Raw genomic sequence first — 24,528 nt, 5'->3', positions numbered from 1 at the left:
TGGACACAATTGTTGTAGCTGCGATCTTGGTTTATATTCTTAACCACTCTTGGCCAAAACTCTGGAACTTGGGTAGGAAGGGGACCATAATAATAATAATGACAGCAATAATTTGAATGTGTGTATCACCCACTCTCTACAATGCTTTATGAAAACAAGTGATAATAAAACATCGAATGTCATCATAAACCCTCTAAAATATTCGCAGTAAGAGCAAGCAATTTAAACATTTAAATGACGCATTAAAACTGAAGCAAAAAAACAAAAAAAATCAACTGGGATAATTAATTAGTATACAAATTTTCCCCCTAGTCACAGAATAGCTCAGTTTCTTTAATCAGCATCATCACACGGATTTCTTGGAACAGAGATACCCCATGTGTACTATCTGTACTTAGTAATTTGGGTTCTCTGTGGTTTGGAAGAGCAATACTTTGGTGGAATGAAGTCTGGAGTCATAGGAGAGGTGGGTCTTTTTTTTCCAGAAGGCAAGACAAGCACCTCCCCCCCCAAAAGAAACCAACCAAGAGAGACATTGACTCGGGAGTAAAGGCAAAGGTGAACGGTGAATGGCCCCTCCCATAGGGAATAAAGAGGAGCGAAAGGGGAGTGGTGTTTGTCGGAGACAATTAGCTTGTTTAATTAGTGTGAAGATTTGTTCATGACTCTCAGAGACCCCTTGCCAAGGATTTCCTTGGGCAGCATTGCACTTGAAAGCTATCGGCCTGGCAGCTCTCCAAGCCTGATAAGGTCTGTGGTTGTAAATTCACCCTTGAAAGACGGTTTGCCGGAACTTTGCTAGATGCGAAGGATAGGAATTCACATGAGCCTAATAAAAAAAAGGGGGTTTTGTGGAGACGAGGTGTCTGCTTCTTGTGATTTTGGGTAGCCCAGGTCAGAACAAGAAGCAAGCAGCCCTCCCCACTCCTGAGACCCCAGACCACATTCCACCACAAATCCCAAGGAACTGATCAGACACTTCAGGCTGAGTCCCAGCGATCTTCTCCCGGTCGAATGGTTCAAAAGTGGGGGGTGCCTTGTGAGGGTTCACAGTCTGTGTCAGCTATGAACATTCAGGGGCAGATAACTTTCCATCTTGCTATATTTCCCTCCCCCCACTTCCCGGGTTTGATGCCTTATATTTTACACCAACTCAGTTATGAGTTTTTAGACCCAGGAAGAGTAAATGGATGCTTGGAAGCAGAGGAGAGGAAGGAATAAAAGAAAATTCAAGATGGTGGCCAAGACTTCACAAAGTCCTGCCCTTATTTTTGCATGTGTCCAATGACCTTGGTGCAAGGGGGCGGGAATGGGACTGTGATTGATGTATTAGATCAGAGGTCTCCAAACTTGGCAACTTTAAGACTTGTGGACTTCAACTCCCAGAATTCGAAAAGGAAAATTATGGGTATGTTTGGCCTGAGGAAGAGAGAGAGAAGTTGCAAGACAAGCTGTCGACAAGAGAGACCATTGTAGACCAATGTAATCAGATACCAGGTTCATACTACCATATGTGGTGGACGTGCCCGAAGGCAAAACAATACTGGACTAAAATACATACTTGGTTAGAAAAAATGATAAAGCAACACATAGATTTGAAAGCAGAAATATTCCTGTTAGGTATATTACCAGAACAGTATAATAAAGGGAAGGCATACTTAATTTTACATGTCTTAATGGCAGCAAGAATTGTGCTTGCACAAAAATGGAAAAATGAAGAGACTTGGCAACTTTAAGACTTGTGGACTTCAACTCCCAGAATTCCTCAGCCAGCATAGCTGGGAGTTGAGGTCCACAAGTCTTAAAGTTGCCAAGTTTGGGGTGCCCTCCCATCGATAACCCTGGAAGCTCGTTGGAGGGTCAGCTGGGCTGCCTAGAACTTTAATAAACAAGCCAATAAGATCGAAGGCAGAGAGGGGATGACTAATAAGCGATTCCATTAATTCAATTAAAGATCTCTTCCACCATGCCGCCCCGAGCGGAGTCATCGTAGCATCCTGGCAAGGCCCCCCACAAAATACAGAGGTGGTTAATTACCTGCACGAGAAGTTCCAACTTCCTGTCGTCGAGGAGGTGAACCTGGCACCGGCGGCCCTCTGTCATCTAGGAAAGAGAGAGAGAGAGAGGGAAAAAAACCCAGTGTTAACAGATGCTGAAGTCACAAACTTGGCAAACATTGCAGTCAATGTGCTGAAGACGCAGCTGGTCCAAAGGCTGAGGGGGGAGCAAAGGGGTTTTTCAATTTTATTTTTTGAGCCCTGTTGAAGATTTCGCTGGAACCAGAAAGGGGGAATAAATAAGCGACTTGCCCTGCCAGCTGTTGGTGCCTGGCACATGTTGGCACATATTTTGACTTGCCCTAAGTGGGGGGAACGGTGCCAGGCTAAGAGCGGACTTAGAATAGAATAACAGAGTTGGAAGGGACCTTGGAGGTCTTCTAGTCCAGCCCCTCTACCATTTTAGACAAGTGGTCGTCCGGTCTCTTCTTTAAAGCCTCCAGTGATAAGGAAGGAAGGTGTGATGACCCAAAGGGGCGTGGCACAAAGGCAACACAGATAAGCAACAAGAGTCTCTTTATTATCTCCAACTTTGCCCCCTTCTGGCTGGAGAAAAACTCTCCCAGGAACAGTTTTTAACTGTAGAAAATCAAGTCCAAAACAGGGTCAACACAAACTGTAACTTAAAGTCCAAACAAGCTAAACTGAAGTAATTAGTTTGGCAGGGCAGGAGCAAGAATTTCAGACTTGAAGGCACAGCAAAACCCACATGGTTGGGAAGAGGCCAGGAACACAGATAAGACACTGCGACACAAGATAAACTCATGTTTACTCCCGGCAGCCTGCTGCACGCAGCCTGCCTTTCTTATCAACTCTTTTCTCAGGTGTGGCTAATGAAGGGAATCAGGGCCCTTTCCTCCCCCGTAAGCCATGTAGCTCCCTTCTCCGTTCCTCTCTGCGTGCCCTAAGATGAAGAGGGGGTGGGCCTCCGAATTCCCTCTCCCTAGTTCTACCTCTCCCCTGCTCTGCCCAACCAGACTTTGCCCTTCCCCAGTTTCCCTCCATAGCCAAGGGAGCCACACTCCCACTCCCTGTCAGCTGTTCGTCTTCCTCCTCAGATTCAGACTCTGACAGGGGCATGACAGAAGGGCTGAGGGAGGGAGAGAAGGGAAAGGAAGGGAGAGAGGGAAAGAGGGAAGAAAAAGAGAAAGTGGTCATAAGTTGAGGAGTACCTGTACAAGATGCTTCTTAGGCATATAGGTCCTAACATAGTCTACATCTAGGTTATTCTCTTAAGACCTGCCTGTCCTAAAATCTTCAGGAAGGCCTATTTTGCAGGTCTCAACAAATTCAACACCCTGCAACTCACACATTTTTTGTCTGTTGGCCCCAGGAAGCCCTTCTTCTCAGCGTAAAACTCTGGATATTTATGGGGTGCAGGGTCTTCACTGAGGGCTGGACTACAAGAAGAGGACAATCGTCCTGCACTTCTGCACAATATATTTTGCCAACTTAGTGCCGGATCCTTGGATCTTGTCTACAGTGTCCAACGTGTGCTAGAAATGTCCCATGCTGTATCCCGGGCAACATGGAAAATATACACAGAAATAGAAAATTGTCGTTGAGATCTCCACTTCCTGTTAAACCATCCCTTGATGAAAGCATCGGTGGAAATATCTGAATTCATCTAGGAAGGAGGCAGTTCTGTGTGGTCGTTGTGTGTGTGTATGTGTGTACTGTACACACTTAATTAAAGCAGCAACTGCTTGTAGATCAGCTCGCACCCTGACAGCTAAAGGAATTCCTTCAGGCTTCTTACCTGGAATGATGGAATGATGATAGAATAACCGAGTTGGAAGGGACCTTGGAGATCTTCTAGTCCAACCCCCTGCTAAAGCTGGAGACTTGATATCATTTTGGACAAATGGTTGTCCAATCTCTTCTTAAAAACTCCCAGTGTTGGAGCATCCACAACTTCTGGAGGCAAGTTGTTCCACTGGTTAATTGTCCTCACTGTTAGGATGTTTCTCCTTGGTTCTAGATTGGTTCTCTCCTTGTTTAGTTTCCATCCATTGGTTCTGGTTCTACTTTCAGGTGCTTTGGAGAAGAGGTTGACCCCCCCTCCTCTTCTTTGGGGCAGCCCCTCAAAAATTGGAGCACCGCTATCTTGTCAAGGTGAACGAACGATACCTTCACTTCGGTGCAATGAAGCCCGGGGGGAAAGAATTTTGAATTATGGGGCCCTTTTCATGCTTCAACTACTTTTTCTTAACAAAGAGCAGTAGCTTATCAGACTTTCCAAAGACAGCAAATTCTTCAACTCCCCCTGTACGGTAGTCCTGGACTTACGACCGCAACTGAGCTCCAGTGTTGGTAAGCGGGATGCTTATTAAGCGAGTTTTGTCCCATTTCTGCCATTTTTCTTGCCGCCGTTGCTAAGTGAGTCATTGCGTTTGTTACGTTAATAACACGGTTGTTAAGGGACTCTGGGATTTGCTTGGCAGAAGGTTGCAAAAAGGGATCACATAAACCCTGGGACATTGCAACCATCATAAATACGAGTTGGTTGCCAAGAGTCTGATTTTGGATCATGCGACCATGGGGAATGCTGGAATGGTCGTAAGTGTGAAAAAAAAATGGCCCTAAGCTACTTTTTTTCAGTGCCGTTGTAACTTTGAACGGTCAGTAAATGAACTGTTGTAGTAATTCAAGGACTATCTGTAACTGGATCCTGTATTTTTTTTCTCTCTCTCCTTGACTTCTGGGTTCAACACTCCGATGTTTCAGAAAGAGTTGCAATGCGAGAGATTCTGTGGCTTCTTGAAACGGTCCTTAGAAACAGAGACACGGTAGAAACCGCCCTTCGAAAGCCATTGACGTTCCATTTGGAGTTCATGAATTAACCCGAAGTTCTACGTTTTCACGGATGATATTAAAATGATCATCTGTTGCCAGATTTAAAAAAAAAAAAGGGATAAACAGCATCTAGCGATGGATTGGGCAATCCTAAAAATAAATATCTAAGGGGCTGCCACAAAGAAGAAGGGGTGTGTGTGTCAAATTGTTCTGCAAAGCACCAGAAGGCAAAGACAAGAAATAATGGATGGAAACTCACCCAGGAGAGAAGCAATCTGGAATTAAGGAGGGGTTTCGTAACAGGGAGGACAATGAACCGGTGGAACAGAAATTGCCTTTAGGATTTGCAGGTGTTCCGTCACTGGAGGCTTCTAAGAAGAGACTGGACAGCCCTTTGTTCGAAATGGTATAGGCAGGGGCTGGGATTCAGCCGGTTCGGCCTGGTTCAGGCGAACCGGATATTAAATTTACATCTGGTTCGTCGAACCGGTAGTTGAACCGACCGGCTGGCTCTGCCCACCCCACCCCGCCCATCACAGGAGTCTCCACACGACCCATTTGGATGCAAGTAAGTGTGGAGGTTCTGGGAGGGCAAAAACGGCCCTTGCAGAAGTTCCGGAAGTCCAGAAATGGGCCTGTTTCCGGCTTCCGGTGGGCCTCCGGAGCCCAGGGAAGGTTGTTTTTGCCCGAGGGAAGCCTCCGGACTCTGGGGAAGGTGAAAGAGACCCCTCCCGGAAGTTTTGGTAGGCTACGCCCACCATTGCCATGCCCACCCAGCAACTGGGCAGAGAACGGGTAGTTGGGATTTTTGAATCCCGCCCCTGGGTATAGATAGGGTCTCCTACTTGAGCCAAGAGGGGTTGGACCAGAAGACCTTTAAGGTGGTCTACCCTAGTGTAGCTTAACCTGGTTTGGTAATGAAACCTCTGCAAGACAGCCACCAAGCTCAGAGATCACCAAGGACCCCACAGCCTTCCCTTCCCCCTCCTCTTCTTCCTCCTTCTTTCCCACTCCACAAACCCCGCTCCCTTCTAAAACTGATGATGTTCCCTAGTTGGGTCATGAAACGTCTGCAACGAAACCATCAAGCTCAGAGGTCAGAGAGGCTGGGGCCAAAGCCACGCCATCCCCTTTTGCGACCTCCTGACAATCAAAGGTCAATGGGGAGGCCAGATTCACTTAACAACCGAGTTCCTAATTTAACAACTGCAGTGATTCACTTAACAATGGGGGCGAGAAAGTTCATAAAATGGGGGGGGGGAGAGAAACTCACTTAACCAATGTCTCTCTGAGCCAACAGAAATATTGGCCTAACTTGTCATAAACTGAGGATTCCCTACACCATTATGCCTTCTGTGCGTCTTCTAATCTTTTACTTTACCTGGACAGACATGAGTAAAACTTGATTATGAATCATTATGGAAGACTCTTCAATAATGAAGAGTTTATTCCTTACGCCGGCAGCTGGCAAGACTGTCTAATGTGAAATAGTTTCAGGGTAAATAAACACAGACTATAGGACGTTTTTTTTTTTACAAAATTCACAGGTGAAAGTGTGAAAAGTTACATGGAGTGGTTACAAAAGCAACTTTTAAAGAAACACCGTTAACATGTCATTATCCCCCCCCACCCAAAAAAACTATGTTTCTCCAGAAACTCCTAATTTTCTTTATAATCATGAAAATTCAAAACAGAATAGAAAATTTACTGTTCTTTCTTTGTTGTTTGCCAGTCTAACCCATTGTTCATTCCTTGTCCTCAGTGAGCAATATATATATATGTATGTATGTATATATGTATGTATGTATGTATGTATGTATGTATGTATATGTATATATGTATATATGCATGTATGCATATATGTATATATGTATACACACACACACACACACACACACACACACACACATATACACATACTTCAAACCCCTCCGACCCATACATGAAGCGAACGGACACCCACCGTGAAGATGTGGCACGACCACGAATGCGAAGCCAAACAACAGGATCACAGCTCACCAGCTCAAATCCCCCAGCAACTAAGACTAACCTGAGCACAACCAAGCCCCCACCTGAACAGAACACACCCCCAGCCAATCAGAACACAGCCAAGCCCCCACCCAGTCAAGTTGCACTCCCACTGGCATTTAAAAGAAAAAACAGCTGCAAGCTCACATTACTCCAAGAAGCACAAAGCCGAAGACACAAGCCTGAAGATGACGAATGAGATTTCGTCGAAATGTCACCAAAATACTTCCAATTTTACGTGGGAGAAAACCTGAATAACCAAAGATCCATACACATATACACACACACACATATTTGTTTTCTAAGTTTTCGCGGGTACTTACATGTATGGTATTCAGCTTTGTTCGGGTATTTTCCCATGTCATTATAGTTATGCTTTTAAAGTTGTAGCAACGTTTTGGCAGAATCTCATCTGCCATCATCAGGGTTCTATATTGTGTTCGTCTCACAGGCTTGCACTGGCACAAAGCCGAAAGCACCAGCCTGAGGATGGCGAGTGGGACCTCGCCGAAACGTTGCCAAGATACTCTTAATCTTACACGGGAAAAGACCTGAACACACCTAGACCTACACACACACACACACACACACACAAACACAAAAGCGAAACATCACTCACGCATCATCACGAAATCTCCAGAACTGTAAAGCCTACAAACTTTAAATTTGGCACGTAGGTTCCTCTTGGCTTCTAGGTGCTCGCTAAGCAAGGATGTTTCCAAATGACCATCAGAGCATTTAGAGTATTTCCTATATTATTATTATTATTAACATGCTCTGATGCTAAGGAGTTCTACTCCCCCTCCCCAACTGAAAAGAAATCTCTTCCAAAGGCAAAACACAAGCAGAGGAGTTTCAGTTTCAGTTTTAGTTTCACAGCAGCACCAAGCAGCTTTAGTACAGAACAGTTGAGCTAAACCATGCCCAGGCTCCTTGCTGGCTCCTTCTTGCTCACACAGCAAATACTCTTTCAGTTTCCAAACAGCCCTCCACTCTCTCACACACTGACAGGATGCTAGCCAGGTGAATACCGATGGATGCTGGTAGGCAGAGGCAGATTTTTTACCCCTTATTTTCCTCCCCCAAAACTAAGCCCGATCACATAGTTTCGTAGAGAAGCACAGGTATCCAGCTAGTAAATTTATGAAATCTACGTGGATCTGTGCAAGAAATCTTGGCTGGTCATTGTCACTACTAATTCCCCCTGTCCTTAAGTAACGGTGCTCCTGCTATTTCTGTATCAATCTGTCTCTGATTAAATAACTGGTGAAACACTAAAGAAGGAATAACTGTCTGTTGTTAATGGCGTTTTTTGGGGGTCAGTGTTTCCATGGAAGAACCGCAGTGGTCCAGTTTCATGCTGCCAAATAGCTGAAATGGTTTATGAATATTTGTTCGCTTAGGGCTTTTAATGTCATAAAATGTGCAGGAACATCTATCTACTGGTGGTTAGAAGGGCCACTCTTTCAAATATCTCTTCCGTAAGGGATTGGGCCAAGTTGGGTATCCAATATTGATTATTGCATGGTGTTGTGGTTCGCCGGCAGCCTGTGCAGAAGAATGGGGACCAGTCCGGCAGTCTGGGGAGCACTCAGATGAGGGTCCTGCATCTGATGCAGAGGTGGGGCCAGGACCATCTGGAAGTGGGGTGCTGACTCCGGAGCCTCCAGAGTCTGGTAGCAGTGAGGCTGAGGAACAAGGGGAGCCTGTTCGCAGAAGGGGTGGCTTGGGAGTAAGGCTGGGAGGTGATTGCCCCTCCCATAAAGGATAAAAGTCAGGCAAAGGTGATGAAACCTTTGCAGGAAGCAAAGTCGTTCGTTCTGTTCGGTTTGAACCTTGAAGCTCTGTGTGGATTTTCTGTTCCGTTTGGCTTTTTATAATTCATTTGGCACTTTAGTTGTTGTCAGCAATTCAAAGGAGAGAAAGGTGGGTGCTTATCTCGAGGAACTGCTTGGGATTCATTACCGGCCAGGAATGAACATAATTCCCAGTGTTGGAATAAAACAGGAGTTGTTTTTAACTAAGCGTGTGCTTAATTACGGTCTCAGGAAGCCTTGGTCAAAACACATGGACATTTTAAAGATCACAATCTCCTTATCAGGTATGTCTAATACCTAACATATTAGATATATCTTATTTCATTAGGTATGTCTAGTTTAATGAAAAGAAGGACTAGGGGCTGACGTGAGAACAGTGTTTCAATATCTAATTTCTAATCTAAATATTTATTTAGATTATTTCTGTTTCTAATCTAAATCCAATATTTGAGAAGATGCCACAAGGAAGAGGGGGTCAATTTATTCTCCAAAGCACCAGAGGGCAGGACAAGAAACAATGGAGGGAAACTCATCAAGGAGAGAAGCAACCTAGAACCAAGGAGAAATTTCCTCACAGTGAGAACAATTAAATTAGTGGAACAATTTGGGTTCAGAAGTCGTGAGTGCTCCATCACTGGAGGTTCTCAAGAAGAAATTGGATAGCCACTTGTCTGGAATCATATTGGGTTTCCTGCTTGAGCAGGGGGTTGGACTAGAAGACCTCCAAGGTCCCTTCCAACTCTGTTATTCTGTTATTCCTATTGCAGAAGCTCATTACTCACTGTAGAGCAATGTTCTGCATCTCAACCACGACAATCACAGGATGGAATAGAGCCCCAAACATCAAGTTCTAATAAAGGAGAATATTTGCAGCTCAGGGTTGAAATGAGGATGAAATGATGCTCTCTGAGCTTGCAGACGTTTCATGACCCAGCTAGGTAACATCATCAGTGCTAGAAGGGAAAGGGGTTTGCGAGGAGGAGGAGGAGGAGGAGGAGGAGGAGGAGGAGGAGGAGGAGGAGGAGGAGGAGGAGGAGGAGGAGGAGGAGGAGGAGGATGATTGTGAGGTCCTTGATGCTCTCTGAGCTTGGTGGCTTTCTTGCAGACATTTCATGACCCAACTAGGGAATATCATCAGTGATAGAAGGGAGTGGGGTTTGCAGAAAGGGAGGAGGAGGAGGAGGAGGAAGAGGAAGAGGAGTGGTAGTACTGTGGGTTCCTTGGTATTCTCTGAGCTTGGTGGTTTTCTTGCAGACATTTCATGACCCAACTAGGTAACCTCATCAGTACTAGTCAAGTTCTATCCAAACTCTGTAACCTTCAATGATTCGATGGCACTTTCCAAAGATTTGAGCAAACCAATAAGTGATTGTAGGAGAATTATTTTCATTGCTTTGCTCAACCTGGGATCATGAAATTATCCAGATTTCGCTTGGGAAAGGTTGCCTTCCAAACAGGACGCGTTGTGTTTCGTTGTGTTGGCCTGGCACCATTTTTATTTTGAAAGTTTCCTTTGGTTACCATAAGGGTGACAATGTTTCCCAAAACTTCACATGCAACTATATACTTTTTTTTTTTGGGGGGATTGAATTTACAGGTAGTCCTTGACTTACGACCATAAACTGAGGCCAGAAATCATGTGAAGCGAGTTTTGCTCCATTGTACGACTTTTCTTGCCACCATTGCTAAGTGAACCCCCTGCAGTTGTTTAAATCAGTAACACGGTTGTTGAAGCAAATCCACCTTCCCCATGGACTTTGCTCGTCAGAAGGTCGTAGAGCAAATCCGTCACAAGTGTGAGTCAGCTGTCAAGCATCTGACTGCAAATCAAATGTGACCCTAGGGAATGCTGCAACGGTCCTAAGTGTGAAAAACGGTCCTAAGTGGCTTTTTCCAGTGCCCTTTCAACTTCAAACGGCCACTAAATGAAGGGTCGTAAGTAGAGAACTACCTGTATTGTATTGCGAGCCCATTTGTAGTCTGTTTTCTGGAGAAAACTCCTCTTTTTCTTTTGGCCAGAAAAAGTAAAAAAGAAACAACAAAGCTACACACACACACACACACACACACACACACACACACACGATTCCCTACTACGGTAGTAGCAACATTGCCACAACCAGCAGCCGTGGATTAAATGAGTGTAAAGTCAGCAATTCAGAGACTACTCAGCCAGCCCTTTGCTTCTCCCCAGTGCGGGGGGAGGAAAAATTAAAATCAAAGCCACCCATTCAGAAAAAAATAGTAACAGCCTAAGCAGTCTTAAAGGTGTTTAAGGGATGGTGAGGTTAGGGAAAGGAAGTGAAGGAGAAAAACCGGCATAAACTGAAACGATATTATTTGCCCCCCAGATACTTTGAGAGGAGGAAGCTACTCCAGTGTAAATGAAACGTAAGGCAGCTGATGGCGATTCAGGGATCCTTATGGAGTCGCCAAAGGGAGAGCTGGCAATTCATTGTCGCTTAGGAAATCCCAACAATAAAGTAAGCAACTGTCTGTTCTATCTATATCTATCTTCCTTCCTTCCTTCCTCTCTCCCTCCCTCCTCTCCATCTCCCTTCCTTCCTCTAATTCCTTCCTTCCTTTCTCTCAATCTCCCTTCCTTATTTTCCCTCCCCTCCCTTCTTTCCTATCTCCTACCCTTCCTTCCTCTCCATTTCCGTCCTTCTTGTCTCCTTCCTTCCTTCCTTCCTTCCTTCCTTCCTTCCTTCCTTCCTTTCTTCCTTCCTTCCTTCCTTCCTTCCTTCCTTCCTTCCTTCCTTCCTTCCTCTCTTTTTCCTCTCTCCTTCCTTCTTTCCTATCTCTCCTTCCTATCTCCTCCCTCCCTCCCTCCCTCCCTCCCTCTCCCTCTCCTTCTTTCCTCCCTCCCCCCTGTGGTTAGAATGCAGTATTACAGACTAACTCTGCCCACTGCCTGGAGTGCGATTCTGACTGGCTCAAGGTTGACCCTTCCTTCCTTCCTTCCTTCCTTCCTTCCTTCCTTCCTCTCTCCCTCCCTCCCTCCCTCCCATATTAGATCTATCTCATTTATACCATTTCCTCCCCGCCCCCGCAGTAGACCCAGGGCGTGTAGGCTGGCGGCAGTCCGCTATTCTCTTTCAAACGCCGCCCGTGCTATTCATAGAAGCGATTTTCTCCCCGGAAAAAGAATATTCTGTTATTTTTTGCAGAGCGCGCCTGTCTATTTTCCTCTTTGCCTTTCGCCCCCCCCCCCACGCCCCCAACATAACAGCCAAACGGGCTTCTCGGCGCCCTCAGGAGGGATGCCTTTGGCAAGGAGCATTTATGTATTATTATTTTTTAACAGGGGGAAGCAGGCAAGGCAGACTGCCATTTCACTAGCTGTATATGTATATATTTGCTATTTTCCCACCCATCTTTAGCAGAGCCTCGCAAGAGAGGCAGGCAGCCTTGGCTGACTCCAATCCGCCCCGCGCAGCATCCTTTTCTTCTTCTCCCTCTTCCTCTGATCACAACCACCCTAGCACGCACGCACACACACACACACACACACACACACACACACACACACACACCAGTCCCTCCCACCAGCTCCCCCTCCGACCCCTTGCAGCGCTGCATGTCAGCAGAGAAGAGGGGTGGGTGGAACCCCGCTTTCCTTTCGGTCCCCGAGCGACCTCTCCTCTCCTCTTCTCCATCCATCCATCCATCCATCCATCCCCCGCAGTTGCAGCTCGGCCGGGTTTCTTCCAGCGCGGCGCATCTCTCTCCCCCCATCCGCGCCGCGGTTCTGCAAACAAAGGCGGCCCTTCCTTACCTTCGCCCCCTCCACCTCCACCTCCAGCGGCGGGCAGGCTCAGCGCTTCAGAGGACGCCCCCGGCCGAGAAGCCTCGCCTTCCTCATGCCCGCTCCATCCCGGGCCTCGGGGCCTAACGGGGAGCCGCAGAGACGGGGCGCATCCTCGGGGGCCGGCCGGCCTTCGGACGCCAAGCCTCGCCCGCTTGCCTTCCCCGCAAGTGGGCCAGGCGGCGGGCGCATCTCCCTCCCCACCCTCCCTCCTAGCGGTCCCTCCCGGGCTGGCTCCAGAGGCGGCGGCGGCTGCAGCAGGCGAAGGGCATCTGGGCACAGCTGGCGCGCCCGGGACGCAGGGAAGCTCCCTCTCTGACAGGCGGAGAGCGAGGGATGCACACGCGCGCACACCCACACCCACACACAGGCTCTCTCTCTCTCTCTCTCTCTCTCTCACACACACACACACACACAGGCGCGCACGCAGGCAGGCGGGTTGCAATGCAGTGGGGAGCCGCGGTGCGCCTCCGGGCTCCGAGCGCAGGAGGAGCAGCCGCCGCGCCACCCACCGGCTCTTCTGCGGAGGGTCCCGGCTTTCGCCGCTCCCGCCCCCGGCCGAGACGTTTATTTGGAAAGGCTCAAATGCAGACAAAACACACCCGGGGTTTTGAGGAGGGGGGGAGGTCGAGGGGAGGAGGTGCGCTTAAGAGTGTGCGAGAGAAGGTGAAGGAGGGAGAGAAAGAGAGAGGGGGTGAGAAGAGGAGGAGGGAGGGAGAGATAGAGAGGGGGAGAGGGAGAGCGGGGAAGGAGAGAGGGAGAGATAGAGAGGAGGAGGGAGGAAGAGAGAGGGAGGGAGACGGAGGGAGAGGTAGAGAGAGGAGGAAGGAAGAGAGAGGGAGGGAGACGGAGGGAGAGATAGAGAGAGGGAGGAAGGAAGAGAGAGAGGGAGGGAGACGGAGGGAGAGATAGAGAGAGGGAGGAAGGAAGAGAGAGGGAGGGAGATGGAGGGAGAGATAGAGAGAGGGAGGAAGGAAGAGAGAGGGAGGGAGACGGAGGGAGAGATAGAGAGAGGGAGGAAGGAAGAGAGAGAGGGAGGAGACAGAGGGAGAGATAGAGAGAGGGAGGAAGGAAGAGAGAGGGAGGGAGACGGAGGGAGAGATAGAGAGAGGGAGGAAGGAAGAGAGAGGGAGGGAGACGGAGGGAGAGATAGAGAGAGGGAGGAAGGAGGGGGAAGGAGAGAGGGAGAGATAGAGAGAGGGAGGGAGGAAGAGAGAGAGGGAGGGGACGGAGGGAGAGATAGAGAGAGGGAGGGAGAGATAGAGAGAGGGAGGAAGGAAGAGAGAGGGAGGAAGAGATAGAGAGAAGGAGGAAGGAAGAGAGAGAGGGAGGGAGATGGAGGGAGAAATAGAGATAGAGGGGGAAGGGAGAGAGGGATAGATAGAGGGGGAGGATGGAAGGAAGAGGGCAGACGGAGGGAGGGAGAGATAGAGATAGATATTGAGAGATAGAGGGAGGGAGGGAAAGAGAGAGAGGAGGGGGTGGGGGAAGTGGGAAATAGCAGCCAGAGCTGATGCTAAGGGAACTGGGTGGCCCTCTGGGTCAACCCCCCCCCAGGTCCTGAGCAATGGCCTTCAAACATCTGGAGGGAGGGTTCCTACTACAGCTGGGGGAGGGAAATGGATGGTCTGGCCAATGGGCCAAGGCCAACCACCTTGCCTTGACCCCTAGTAGACGAGATCCTGGTGCATACCTAGCATGAAGTAAACGTGCAGCATTTTTGAACTCAATCCTGGCTACTGATTTCTTGCACCCGATGCCCTTTTTTCTGGGCTTCCCAGGAAGGGATGGGAGATGGAGGAGAACCAGTGGGCAGACCTCTTGGGTTTGCAGGCTAAGCAAAGGCTGGACCAGGCTCTTAAAGCAAAGCCCAGAAGGAAAATCTGGAGAGCAAGAGGAAAGACAAAGAGTTGGAGGTCTGGGAGGTCATCCAGTCCAGCCCCTTGCTCAAGCAGGAAACCCTATACCCTTTCCCTCCAATGGTTCTCCAATCTCTTCTTTAAAAACCTCCAGGGATGGAGCATTCACAACCTCTGGTGGCAAGCAGTTCCACTGGTTCATTGTCCTCCCTGTTGGGAAGTACCAGGTTGCTTCTCTCCTTGGTTAGTTTCCACCCGTTGCTTCTCCTCCTGCCTTCTGGGGCTTTGGAGAGTAGTGGGACCCCCCCTTCTCTCTTTTAACAGCTCCCAAAGGATAATGAGGTTGTGAGTTGTGTTGTGGGGGGGGAGGAGGGGAGAGAAAAAAAACAGGTGGGCTTCTTTTGTTAATCTTTCTATTTCCTTTCTGGCACGGCAGACACCGCCGAGTGTAAAAGTTACGACTTGAACTCTGTTGGCAGCAGGAAAGAGGGAAGCCTGAATGGAAAAGGAGGGGAGGGGGCAGGCAAACCACCCTAGACCATCCCTCCTCCTCCCCCCTCCCCTTCAAGCGAGACAAAGCAAAAGGAAAGGAAAGAAAAACATTCCAGAAAATCCTGGGTACTTTGGCCAGAAGCCAACCAGGAAAAGTGCAGTAAGTGGACATAACATCAGAAGGGAGACTTCTGGAACCAAAATCAGGCCCATTTGGACTCTCTGGGAAGAGGATCCCGTTCAGGCAGCCTGAAATAGGATCCGGATTAAACTTTGGGTGTGGATGGGAATATCCATGAAGAGGGGGAGGAGAACAGGAAGGAGGAGGAGGAAAAGAAGGAGGAGGAGGAGGAAGAAGAAGAAGGAAGAAGAGGAGGAGAGGAGGAGAAGAAGAAGAAGAGGAGGAGGAGGAGGAGGAGTAGAGGAGGAGGAGGAGGAGGAAGAGGAGGAGAAGAGGAGGAGGAGGAAGAGAACAGGAAGGAGGAGGAGGAAAAGGAGGAGGAGGAGGAGGAAGAAGAGAAGAGGAGGAGAAGGAGGAGAAGAAGAAGAAGAGGAGGAGGGGAGGAGGAGGAGGAGGAGGAGAATAAGAAGAGGGAGGAGGAGGAGGAGAGGAGGAGGAGGAGGAGGAGAACAGGAAGGAGGAGGAGGAGGAGGAGGAAGAAGAAGAAGGAAGGAGAAGAGGAGGAGGAGGAGGAGGAGGAGGAGGAGGAGGAGGAGGAGAAGAGGAGGAGGAGAAGAGGAGGAGGAGAAGAGGAGGAGGAGGAGGAGGAGAACAGGAAGGAGGAGGAGGAAAAGAGGAGGAGGAAGAAGAAGAAGGAAGAAGAGAAGAGGAGGAGGAGGAGGAGAAGAAGAGGAGGAGGAGGAGGGGGGAGGAGGAGGAGAAGAATAAGAATAAGAAGAGGAGGAGGAGGAGGAGAGGAGGAGGAGGAGAACAGGAAGGAGGAGGAGGAGAGGAGGAGGAGGAAGAAGAAGAAGAAGGAAGAAGAGGAGGAGAAGAGGAGGAGGAGGAGGAGGAAGGAGAAGAGAGGAGGAGGAGGAGGGAGAGGAGGAGGAGGAGAAGAGGAGGAGGAGGAGAAAAGAAGAAGAGGAGGAGAAGAGGAGGAGGAGGAGAAGAAGAAGAAGAGGAAGAGGAGGAGGAGGAGAAGAGGAGGGAGGAGGAGGAGGAGAGGAGGAGGAGGAGGAAGAAGAGGAGAAGGAGAAGGAGGAAGAAGAAGAGGAGGAGGAGGAGAAGGAGAATAATAATAAGAATGTTCAAAGCCTTTATTGTCATTGTACATCATGTATACAACAAAATTGGTTTAGCCTCTACTGGTGCAGTCTATACAAGAATACAAGACAACATGAATAATATGAGAATAATCCTTATACAGGTAGTTAGAGTAAGAAACTAATCATACGTTTCCCTATGAAGAAGAAGGAAGGAACGAAAGAAAAGAAAGAAAAGAAAAGAAAGAAAAAGAAAGGTTAGCATTTCTTAATTCTTGCCTATGTTGGAGAAGCAGCATATCAGAGTAAAACAAAGGAAATTCTATGCCAATCTCCCACATGAAAGATACCATTTCATCATTATATAGTAATAATCAGCCCTGGTAGCTAAGTGGTTAGAGTGCAGCATGGCAGGCTAATTCTGCTGACTGCCAGCAGTTCGATCCTGACTGGCTCAGGGTTGGAAGGGATAGAAGCCAATGACTCAAACCAAATGCCGAGTCTTCCAAAAGAGGCTTGCAAAACATTTCTGGGTGTGAATCGATGAGGAAACCTTGTCCCAAAGGTGCTTCTTCCAAAGGCAGCTAGACTTGGTTTTTCCTTGAAGACGTTTCACTTCTCATCCAAGAAGCTTCTTCAGTTCATTTGAGTTCAGCTCAGTTCAGAATTGAAGAAGCTCCGGGATGAGCAGTGAAACCTCTTCAAAGAAAACAAGGAAGCCCAGTTGCCTCATGGGAAAAAAAAGGCCCCTTCTGAAGACAACCACCAGCAGGAGGACAGACGGGGAGAAGACCTCGATTTAGTTTTGAAGGACGGCCTTTGAACTTTCCACGCTTGTTAGTGTGACAGAACAGAACATAGAAATCCATTTGAAAGTATTTGATTGCTCAAGCCTCGGAGGAAATAACGAGGGAGTGCATCATTCTTTCACACTGGTGTAAAATGTCTGTTATGGCTTTTATAGATAGGATGATAGATGAAATGAACACGCTTGGGCTGCCCTACTGTTCCACTCAGCCCTAAATTGTGATAAATTATCTTTGGTGTGTGTGTATGTAAAAGTGTTTTTTTATATAAAAACACTTTTACATACACACACACCAAAGATAATTTATCACAATTTTATATATATATATATATAAATATATATATCCGCGTATATAAATATATATATCCGTGTAAAATTGGAAGTATCTAGGCAATGAGACTTCATCGAAACGTTGCCTAGATACTTCCAATTTTACGCGGAGGAAACCCGAATAACCAAAGATCCATATATATATATGTGTGTGTGTGTGTGTGTGTGTGAAGTTTTCGCAGGTACTTACATGTATGGTATTCAGCTTTGTTCGGGTATTTTCCCACGTCATTATACTTGTGCTTTTAAAGTTGTAGCAATGTTTCGGCAGATAAGATTCTGCCGAAACATTGCTACAACTTTAAAAGCACAACTATGATGACGTGGGAAAATACCCAAACAAAGCTGAATACCATACATATACAGTATATCTATATACAGTATATCTATATATACAGTATATCTATCTATCTATCTATCTATCTATCTATCTATCTATCTATCTATCTATCTATCTATCTATCTATCTATCTATCTATGTTTTCTTAAGTTTATACCATATATATATATATATATATATATATATATATATATATATATATATATATATATATATATATATATATATATATATATATATATTCTAAGTTTTTCTGGTACTTACTGTGTTGTATGAAAGGAGAGAAGGTTAGCACTCCCCTTGATAAGGATGGAAGAGGCCCTTGTGGTCTTTGCAACACGCATATGGTTAAGGCGCTGCCACTTACGTCGTGGCATCTAACCAGTTTTTGCTACAACTTTAAAAGCACAACTATAATGACGTGGAAAATACCGAACAAAGCTGAAGGCTATATATATATATATATATATATATATATATATATATATATATATATATATATATATATATATATATATATATATATATATATATATATTCTTAAGTTTTCGCAGGTACTTACATGTATGGTATTCTGTATACATACTGTATATATACTGTATATATATACTGTATATAATGTCTATATATAATGTATGTGTATAAACAGAGGGGATAAAACTATCCCTGGGATGGATATGGATATGGATATATGTGTGTGTGTGTATACATACACACACACACACATGCAAATAACAGAGGGGATAAAGCTATTATAAGGGACGTGGGGGCTCAGTGGCTAAGACGCTGAACTTGTTGATCAGAAAGGTCGGCAGTTCGATGGTTTGCTACCCGGTTGCCTGGTGGGCGTGATCATGGTGGGTGGGGCCTACTGGAACTTCCTGTTTCCAGCTTCCAATGGGCCTCCAGAGCCTGGGCGAGGCCATTTTCGCCCTCCCAAGGGTCCAGAGGCCTCCCTTGGGCCTCTGGAAGGGCAAAAACAGCTTCTCCCAGCCTCTGGAGGCCCTCCGGAAGCCAGAAACAGGCCCGTTTTCAGACTTCCAGAAGGCCCATTTTCCTTCCTCCCAGAGACTCTGCGCAGACGTTGCACTTAACGCCATCGAAAATGGGCCACGTGGAGGCTCCTGGGAAGGGTGGGACAGGGTGGGCGGGGCCAGCCGTTCGGTTGAAATACTGGTTTGGCGAACCAGCTGTAACTTTAGCATCCGGTTCACGTGAACCAGTCCGAACCGTTAGAATCCCACCCCTGTTATAGACTGAGAGAAACGGTTGAAGTCTAGAAAAACAAAATCCTGGGTAGAAAAGAGAGGAAGGAAAACGGTGCAAATGGAAGCCCCCTGTGACGTGGTCCAAGACCCCAGCGCTCAGGGACCGCGATGGACATCCCCACAAGTGAAAATTTTCAGGGGACCATCCTGATGAAACGAATGGTTTGTGTTGGATTTTAGGACAGAGAAACGACGCCAGACCATCTCCATTAAAAGACAGAAAAGAAAGAAGAAAGTGATATGTTCAAAAGACCGGACCAAGAAATTGCCTAGATTAAGGCGTCTAGACGTGCGAGAGTCTATTTACCGTGTTAAAAGACGAAAGGGAATTTAATCCTCATACTGGAACAATATTCCTTGGAAAATTCTGTGGGGTTTCCTGTCCTTTCAAAAGGGTGTTTTGGGGGGCAATTTTTGGCACAGGGAAGTAAAATAAATAGCAGCTAACGATGGAAAAAAGATGTTGAGAGTGCAGAGAAGAGCAACCAAGATGATTAGAGGACTGGAGGCTAAAACATATGAAGAACGGTTACTGGAATTGGGTAGGGTTAATTTAATGAAAAGCAGGACCAGATATGTTAGTAGTCTTCCAATATCTTAGGGGATGCCCCAAAGAAGCGGGAGTCAAGCTATTCTCCAAAGCACCCGAGGGCAGGACAAGAAGCCATGGATGGAAACTCATCCAGGAGAGAAGCAACCTAGAACTAAGGAGAAATTTCCTGACAATCAGAACAATTAACCAGTGGAACAACTTGCCTCCAGGAATTGTGAATGCTCCAACACTGGAAGTTTTAAAAAAAATATTGGATAACTATTTGTGTGAAATGGTGTAGGATTTCCTGCCTAAGCAGGGGGTTGGACTAGAAGACCTCCAAGGTCCCTTCCAACTCTATTATTCTATTCTATTCTATTCTATTCTATTCTATTCTATTCTATTCTATTCTATTCTATTCTATTCTACTCTACTCTACTCTACTCTACTCTACTCTACTCTACTCTACTCTACTCTATTCTTCCTTCCTTCCCCATCACTGGAGGCTTTTAAGAAGAGACTGGCCTTGTCTCAAATGGTATAGGATCTCCTGCTTGAACAGGGGGTTGGACTAGAAGACCTCCAAGGTCCCTTCCAACTATTCTATTCTATTCTATTCTATTCTATTCTATTCTATTCTATTCTATTCTATTCTATTCTATTCTATTCTATTCCATTCCATTCCATTCCATTCCACTCCACTCCACTCTATTCCATTCTATATTCCATCCCATTCTCTTCTATTCTATATCAAGATGGGGTCACAATCAAAGCCAGTCACATGATTTTTATATGTGTGTGTTTGTGCCATAGTTGGGGCTGCCATCTTTTTCCTTTCGACCCATTGTCCTGTGTCCCCTCTTCTTCCTTTCAAAACTTCTCAGTCTCATAGAAACTTTCTTCAGCGTTAATGTTTACTGTTCATTTAGCGACCGTACAAAGTTACAACAGGATTGAAAAAAGGGACTGAGGACCGTTTTTCACACTTCTGACCGTCGCACCATCCCCCAGGGTCACGTGATTTAAATTCAGATGCTTGTCAACCGATTCACATTTACGACGGTCACAATGTCCCAGGGGATCCCGTGATCCCCTTTTGCGACCTTCTGACAAGCAAAGTCAATGAGGAAGCCAGATTCACTTAATGACTGCCATGATTCACTTAATAACGATGGCAGGAAAAGTCGTAGAATGGAGCAAAATGTTTACTCAACCAATGTTTCATCTAGCAACATAAATCTTGGGCTCCATTGTGGTCTTTAAGTAGAGGACTACCTCTTCTTAAATTTTGTTTTTAATCCTTATCTACTTTTGCAATTCAAATTCATATGGCAACATTTCTCAACTTTAAGGCGTGTGAACTTTAACTCCCAGAATTCCCCAGCCAGGAATTCGGGGAGTTAAAATCGACACGTCTTAAAAGTGCCAAGGTTGAGAAACGGGGAGATATAATATTCAGAAATCTTTCCAATTTTGTGTGCCTCAAGCATAAAGTGTCAGGAGGGGTGGATTTAAACGTCAGAAGTGGTGGGTTTCAAATGGGTTTCAGACTTGGCTGTGTTGAAGTATGAAGTTTATTTATTTTTTTATTTTTAATTCAAATTAAACCTGTAGAGGCGTTCATTTTTCATCGCTTGGTGTATATGCAAAAGGACGGTTGGCAGCCCAGCCCACAGCTGCAGTTGGTGACAAGCTCGCCAAGGGAAAATATTCTGGGATAGAGTAACTTTAGATTGTAGGCATCCATCCATTAATATTAAACTGAACTTTTTTTTCTTTTAAAGAACACACCTTTAATATGGGTAGATTTTTAACTTTTGAAGAAAAAGTCACTTGGCTTTTAAAATGCTCCCAAGCATCAAACATTACAAAGAAAAACAGAAAGCCTCGTCTTGTAGGAACTGCATTTTAAATTAAACCACTTTGTTTATTTATATATATAAAAGTGAAATACTCCTCACGCATCATCACAAAATATCCAGAAATGTAAAGCCTACAAACTTGGAAATTTGGCACATCTGTTGCTGTTGGCTTCTAGGTGCTCACCAAGAAAGGATTTTTCAAAATGGATAATCAGAGCATTAATATTTCTTATATTATTATTATTAACACGCTCTGATGCTAAGGAGTTCTACTCCCCCTCCCCACCTGAAAAGAAATCTCTTCCAAAGGCAAAGCACAAGCAGAGGAGAGGAGATTCAGTCTCAGTTTCACAGCAGCACCAAGCATCTTTAGTACAGAATAGTTGAGCTAAGCCACGCCCAGGCTCCTTACTGTCTCCTTCTTGCTCACACAGCAAATACTGTTTCGGTGTCCAAACAGCCCTTAACTCTCTCATACACTGACAGGACGCTAGCCAGATGAATACCGATGGATGCTGGTAGGCAGAGGCAGAATTTTCCCCCTCCTCATTTTCCTCCCCCAAAACTAAGCCCGACCACATAGTTTCGTAGAGAAGCACAGGTATCGAGCTAGTATTGCAATAATAATCTTACTTGTGTGCCTGCTCATACATTCAAGGTCTAATTCGGTCTAGGAGAAGGGAAGCCAGGCTGGGTTTTGGAATAATGCAATGTCAACAAAATGGCCCATTTCTAGCAAGTAGGACTTCACAGAATGAGGAGATGGCCTCACCCAAGTCAGCCGAGGAACATCTCAAATCTCTTCTACAGTACAACTATGTAGGGCAGGGGTGGCTAACCTTTTTGGGCTCCTGTGCAAAAAATTGTGTGCGCGCTTGCACTCGCTCCCATGCCAGCACCCAAAAGGCAATGTGTGCGCCCCACATGCCCCTGCACACGCAATCCCCCACCCCCTTACCGGCACTGTGCCTCCCAGCTGATTTTCGGCCCGTTTGAGGCCTTTTTCGGCCTCCCAGAGGCTTGAGGAAAGCCTCTGCAGCCTTTGGAGGCCAAAAAATGGGCCTGTTTCATCACTTCCGGTATTTCCAAAAATACAGGAAGTGACAAAACGGGCCTATTTTTGGGCCTGCAAAGAGTTTCCTCAAGCCTCAAGGAGGCTGAAAATCAGTTGGGAGGTACACATGCCATAGGTTCGCCATCATGGATTTAGGGCATCTCCAGTGATCTCTATTAATTTGTGCCAGTTTTTCCTCAATCTCAGTCCCTTTTAAAATGCATGAACTTCCACTTCAATGGGCTGGGAATTCTGGGAATTAAAACCCATGCATCTTACAAGGGGTTGAAATTGACAAACAGTGATTTGTGGTTTTGTCAGCTTGCAATCACGGTTACCAATAACACATTCTGTACGTGGGAACACGGCACCCTCGATCGCTTTCTTTTCCATCACAAAACAGCTCTTCTTTTGGGAACAATACCCAAAGATCAAACTCCTATTTCCAAGCTTAACCATAAGCTAAAATAATGGTTTGATTCCCCTCTTCCACTCCAGGTAAGGGATGTTAGGGGCTTCATATAAATATCATGTTTATCAAAAAAAAGGGGGGAAAGGGGGCATTTGTGGGACTATGAAAGGTTCTTTATCACCGCAGGCAATGCCCTTTCCCGCTGATACGCATTGTACGTATATTTTACAAACCTTGTGTTTTTGAAGGTCACGGTTAGCCAGCATTAGGGGTTGAGCTCGCATAGAGTTGCCTTTAAGTACAGGGTGGCAATAAAGTTAATTATAGATTTGTGCTGGGGAGCATGGAAGGCCTTTCTTAGTTGAGGCAAGGATTCCCCTGAGCGACAGGACTAAAAATATTATTCTCTCCGTTAGGGTTCTGCAGATATCTACAGCAAAGCTGCTTTGGCCTGGAGCTATTTGGTTATACAACAGGGGTGGGCAAACTTTTTGGCTCGGGGGCCGCATTGACTTTTAAAATTTGACAAACGGGCCGGGTCAGCACAAGATTTTTTGGGAATCGCCCCCCCACCCTTTCCCCCCCTCTTCTCCTCCTTCCCCTCCCCTCGGAGGCCCCTGAGTCAGGAGTTGCTACCGCCGGCGCGGCTCCGCGCAGCTCCAGTCCCGCGTTGCCTCGGGAAGGAAAGGCAAAAAGAGCCGCGGCGGTGCTTTGCAACGGCAGCAGCGGCACCGGAGGCTCAGGCTCAGCGGCTCCTGGTTTTGCCTTTTCCTTCCCAAGGCAATGCGGGACTGGGCCGCGCGGAGCTGCGCCGGCGGTAGCAACTCCTGACAGCCCCAGCCGGACACCTGAGCGGAGCCCGGGCGGAACTGCCTGTTGCTGCTGCCGGAGCACTGCTGGGTCGCCTCCTCCAAGCAGCCTGCCCGCCCACCGGGCTTCCCCTCCGCCGCGTGGCTCGGGGCCAGGCGCGAGCGCCCGCGAGATAAAAGGAAGCCGAAAGTTGTTGGGAAGTTGCTCGGGTTTCCAGGGCTTCCAGGCTTAAACTTTGCACAACTTTGCCTTTGCAAAGTTTAAGCCTGGAAGCCCTGGAAAAAAGGGGATTAGCGGGGACTCACCTTCGGAGAGGTCGCACTCGAAGGTGATTTCGAACTCCCAGCCGAGGCCTTTGCAAAGTTCTTCTTTTCTTTCCTACCCCGAGAGCGCTCTGCACTGTTTTGCAGCTTTGGGGGCCACGCGGCGCAGGGTAATAGCCCAGCTATTTTTTTTCAGGGGCGGGCCGGATTGGACAGACCAACGGGCCGGATGTGGCCCGCGGGCCGTAGTTTGCCCACCCCTGTTATACAAATAAGTATACAGAAAGGGGGGCAAAAAAACCCGAATGGGGTTTGGAGAAGGGACAGTTTCTCTTCCATGGTTCCAAACTGTAAGTTTCTTTAAGGAAATTGCAACTGTTCCATTGTAGGCTTCTCTTAACAAATTCAAGGGCATGGTTTCTCCTGCCGTTGATGAGCATCGGTTTTCATGCACAAAAACCTGGCAAAATATCAATGGAAGAGAATATTTGAAGCTCAAGACTGTACTGTCCTTGGTGCTCTCTGAGCTTGGTTGTATTCTTGCAGACGTCTCATGACCCAACTAGGTAACGTCTGATAATGTTATTAGGTAAAGACTAGCTCGGATGATGTTACCTAGTTGGGTCATGAAACGTCTGCAAGAAAACAACCAAGCTCAGAGAGCACCAAGGACCCCATAGTTCTCCTCCTCCTCCTCCCCCTCCTCCTCCTCACACTGATGGGCCCTCCTCCTCCCTTCCAGCACTGATGATGTCCCTGAGTTGGGTAACAAAACGTCTGCAAGGA

At 46.7% G+C, this 24,528-nt stretch overlaps 1 protein-coding gene and 1 non-coding gene across 8 annotated transcripts in view; one reads left to right on the top strand and one right to left on the bottom strand.

The window, feature by feature from the left end:
• The window catches only part of FRMD4A (FERM domain containing 4A), a 364,998-nt gene that overhangs the window by 131,843 nt on the left and 208,627 nt on the right, over positions 1-24,528 (bottom strand). For 6 of the 7 annotated variants that reach the window (XM_087969199.1, XM_087969200.1, XM_087969198.1 and 3 more), the window contains exon 2: positions 2,038-2,103. In XM_087969199.1, coding sequence (XP_087825325.1) covers positions 2,038-2,103 — 66 coding nt within the window. Of the gene's footprint in view, positions 1-2,037; positions 2,104-12,476; positions 12,853-24,528 lie in introns of those variants that run through there. The other variant, XM_087969201.1, reaches the window with a different exon arrangement.
• Positions 17,807-17,934, top strand: LOC148130096 (U6atac minor spliceosomal RNA). Its single transcript, XR_015750292.1, has one exon. It is a non-coding gene; the product is annotated as a U6atac minor spliceosomal RNA (small nuclear RNA).

The sequence above is a fragment of the Notechis scutatus genome, chromosome 6 (assembly GCF_049901735.1).
Source record: "Notechis scutatus isolate UNSWTSFEM ecotype Mainland chromosome 6, rNotScu1.2, whole genome shotgun sequence".
NCBI classification, from domain to species: domain Eukaryota; kingdom Metazoa; phylum Chordata; class Lepidosauria; order Squamata; family Elapidae; genus Notechis; species Notechis scutatus.
This window is presented reverse-complemented; position numbering and strand designations above follow the sequence as displayed.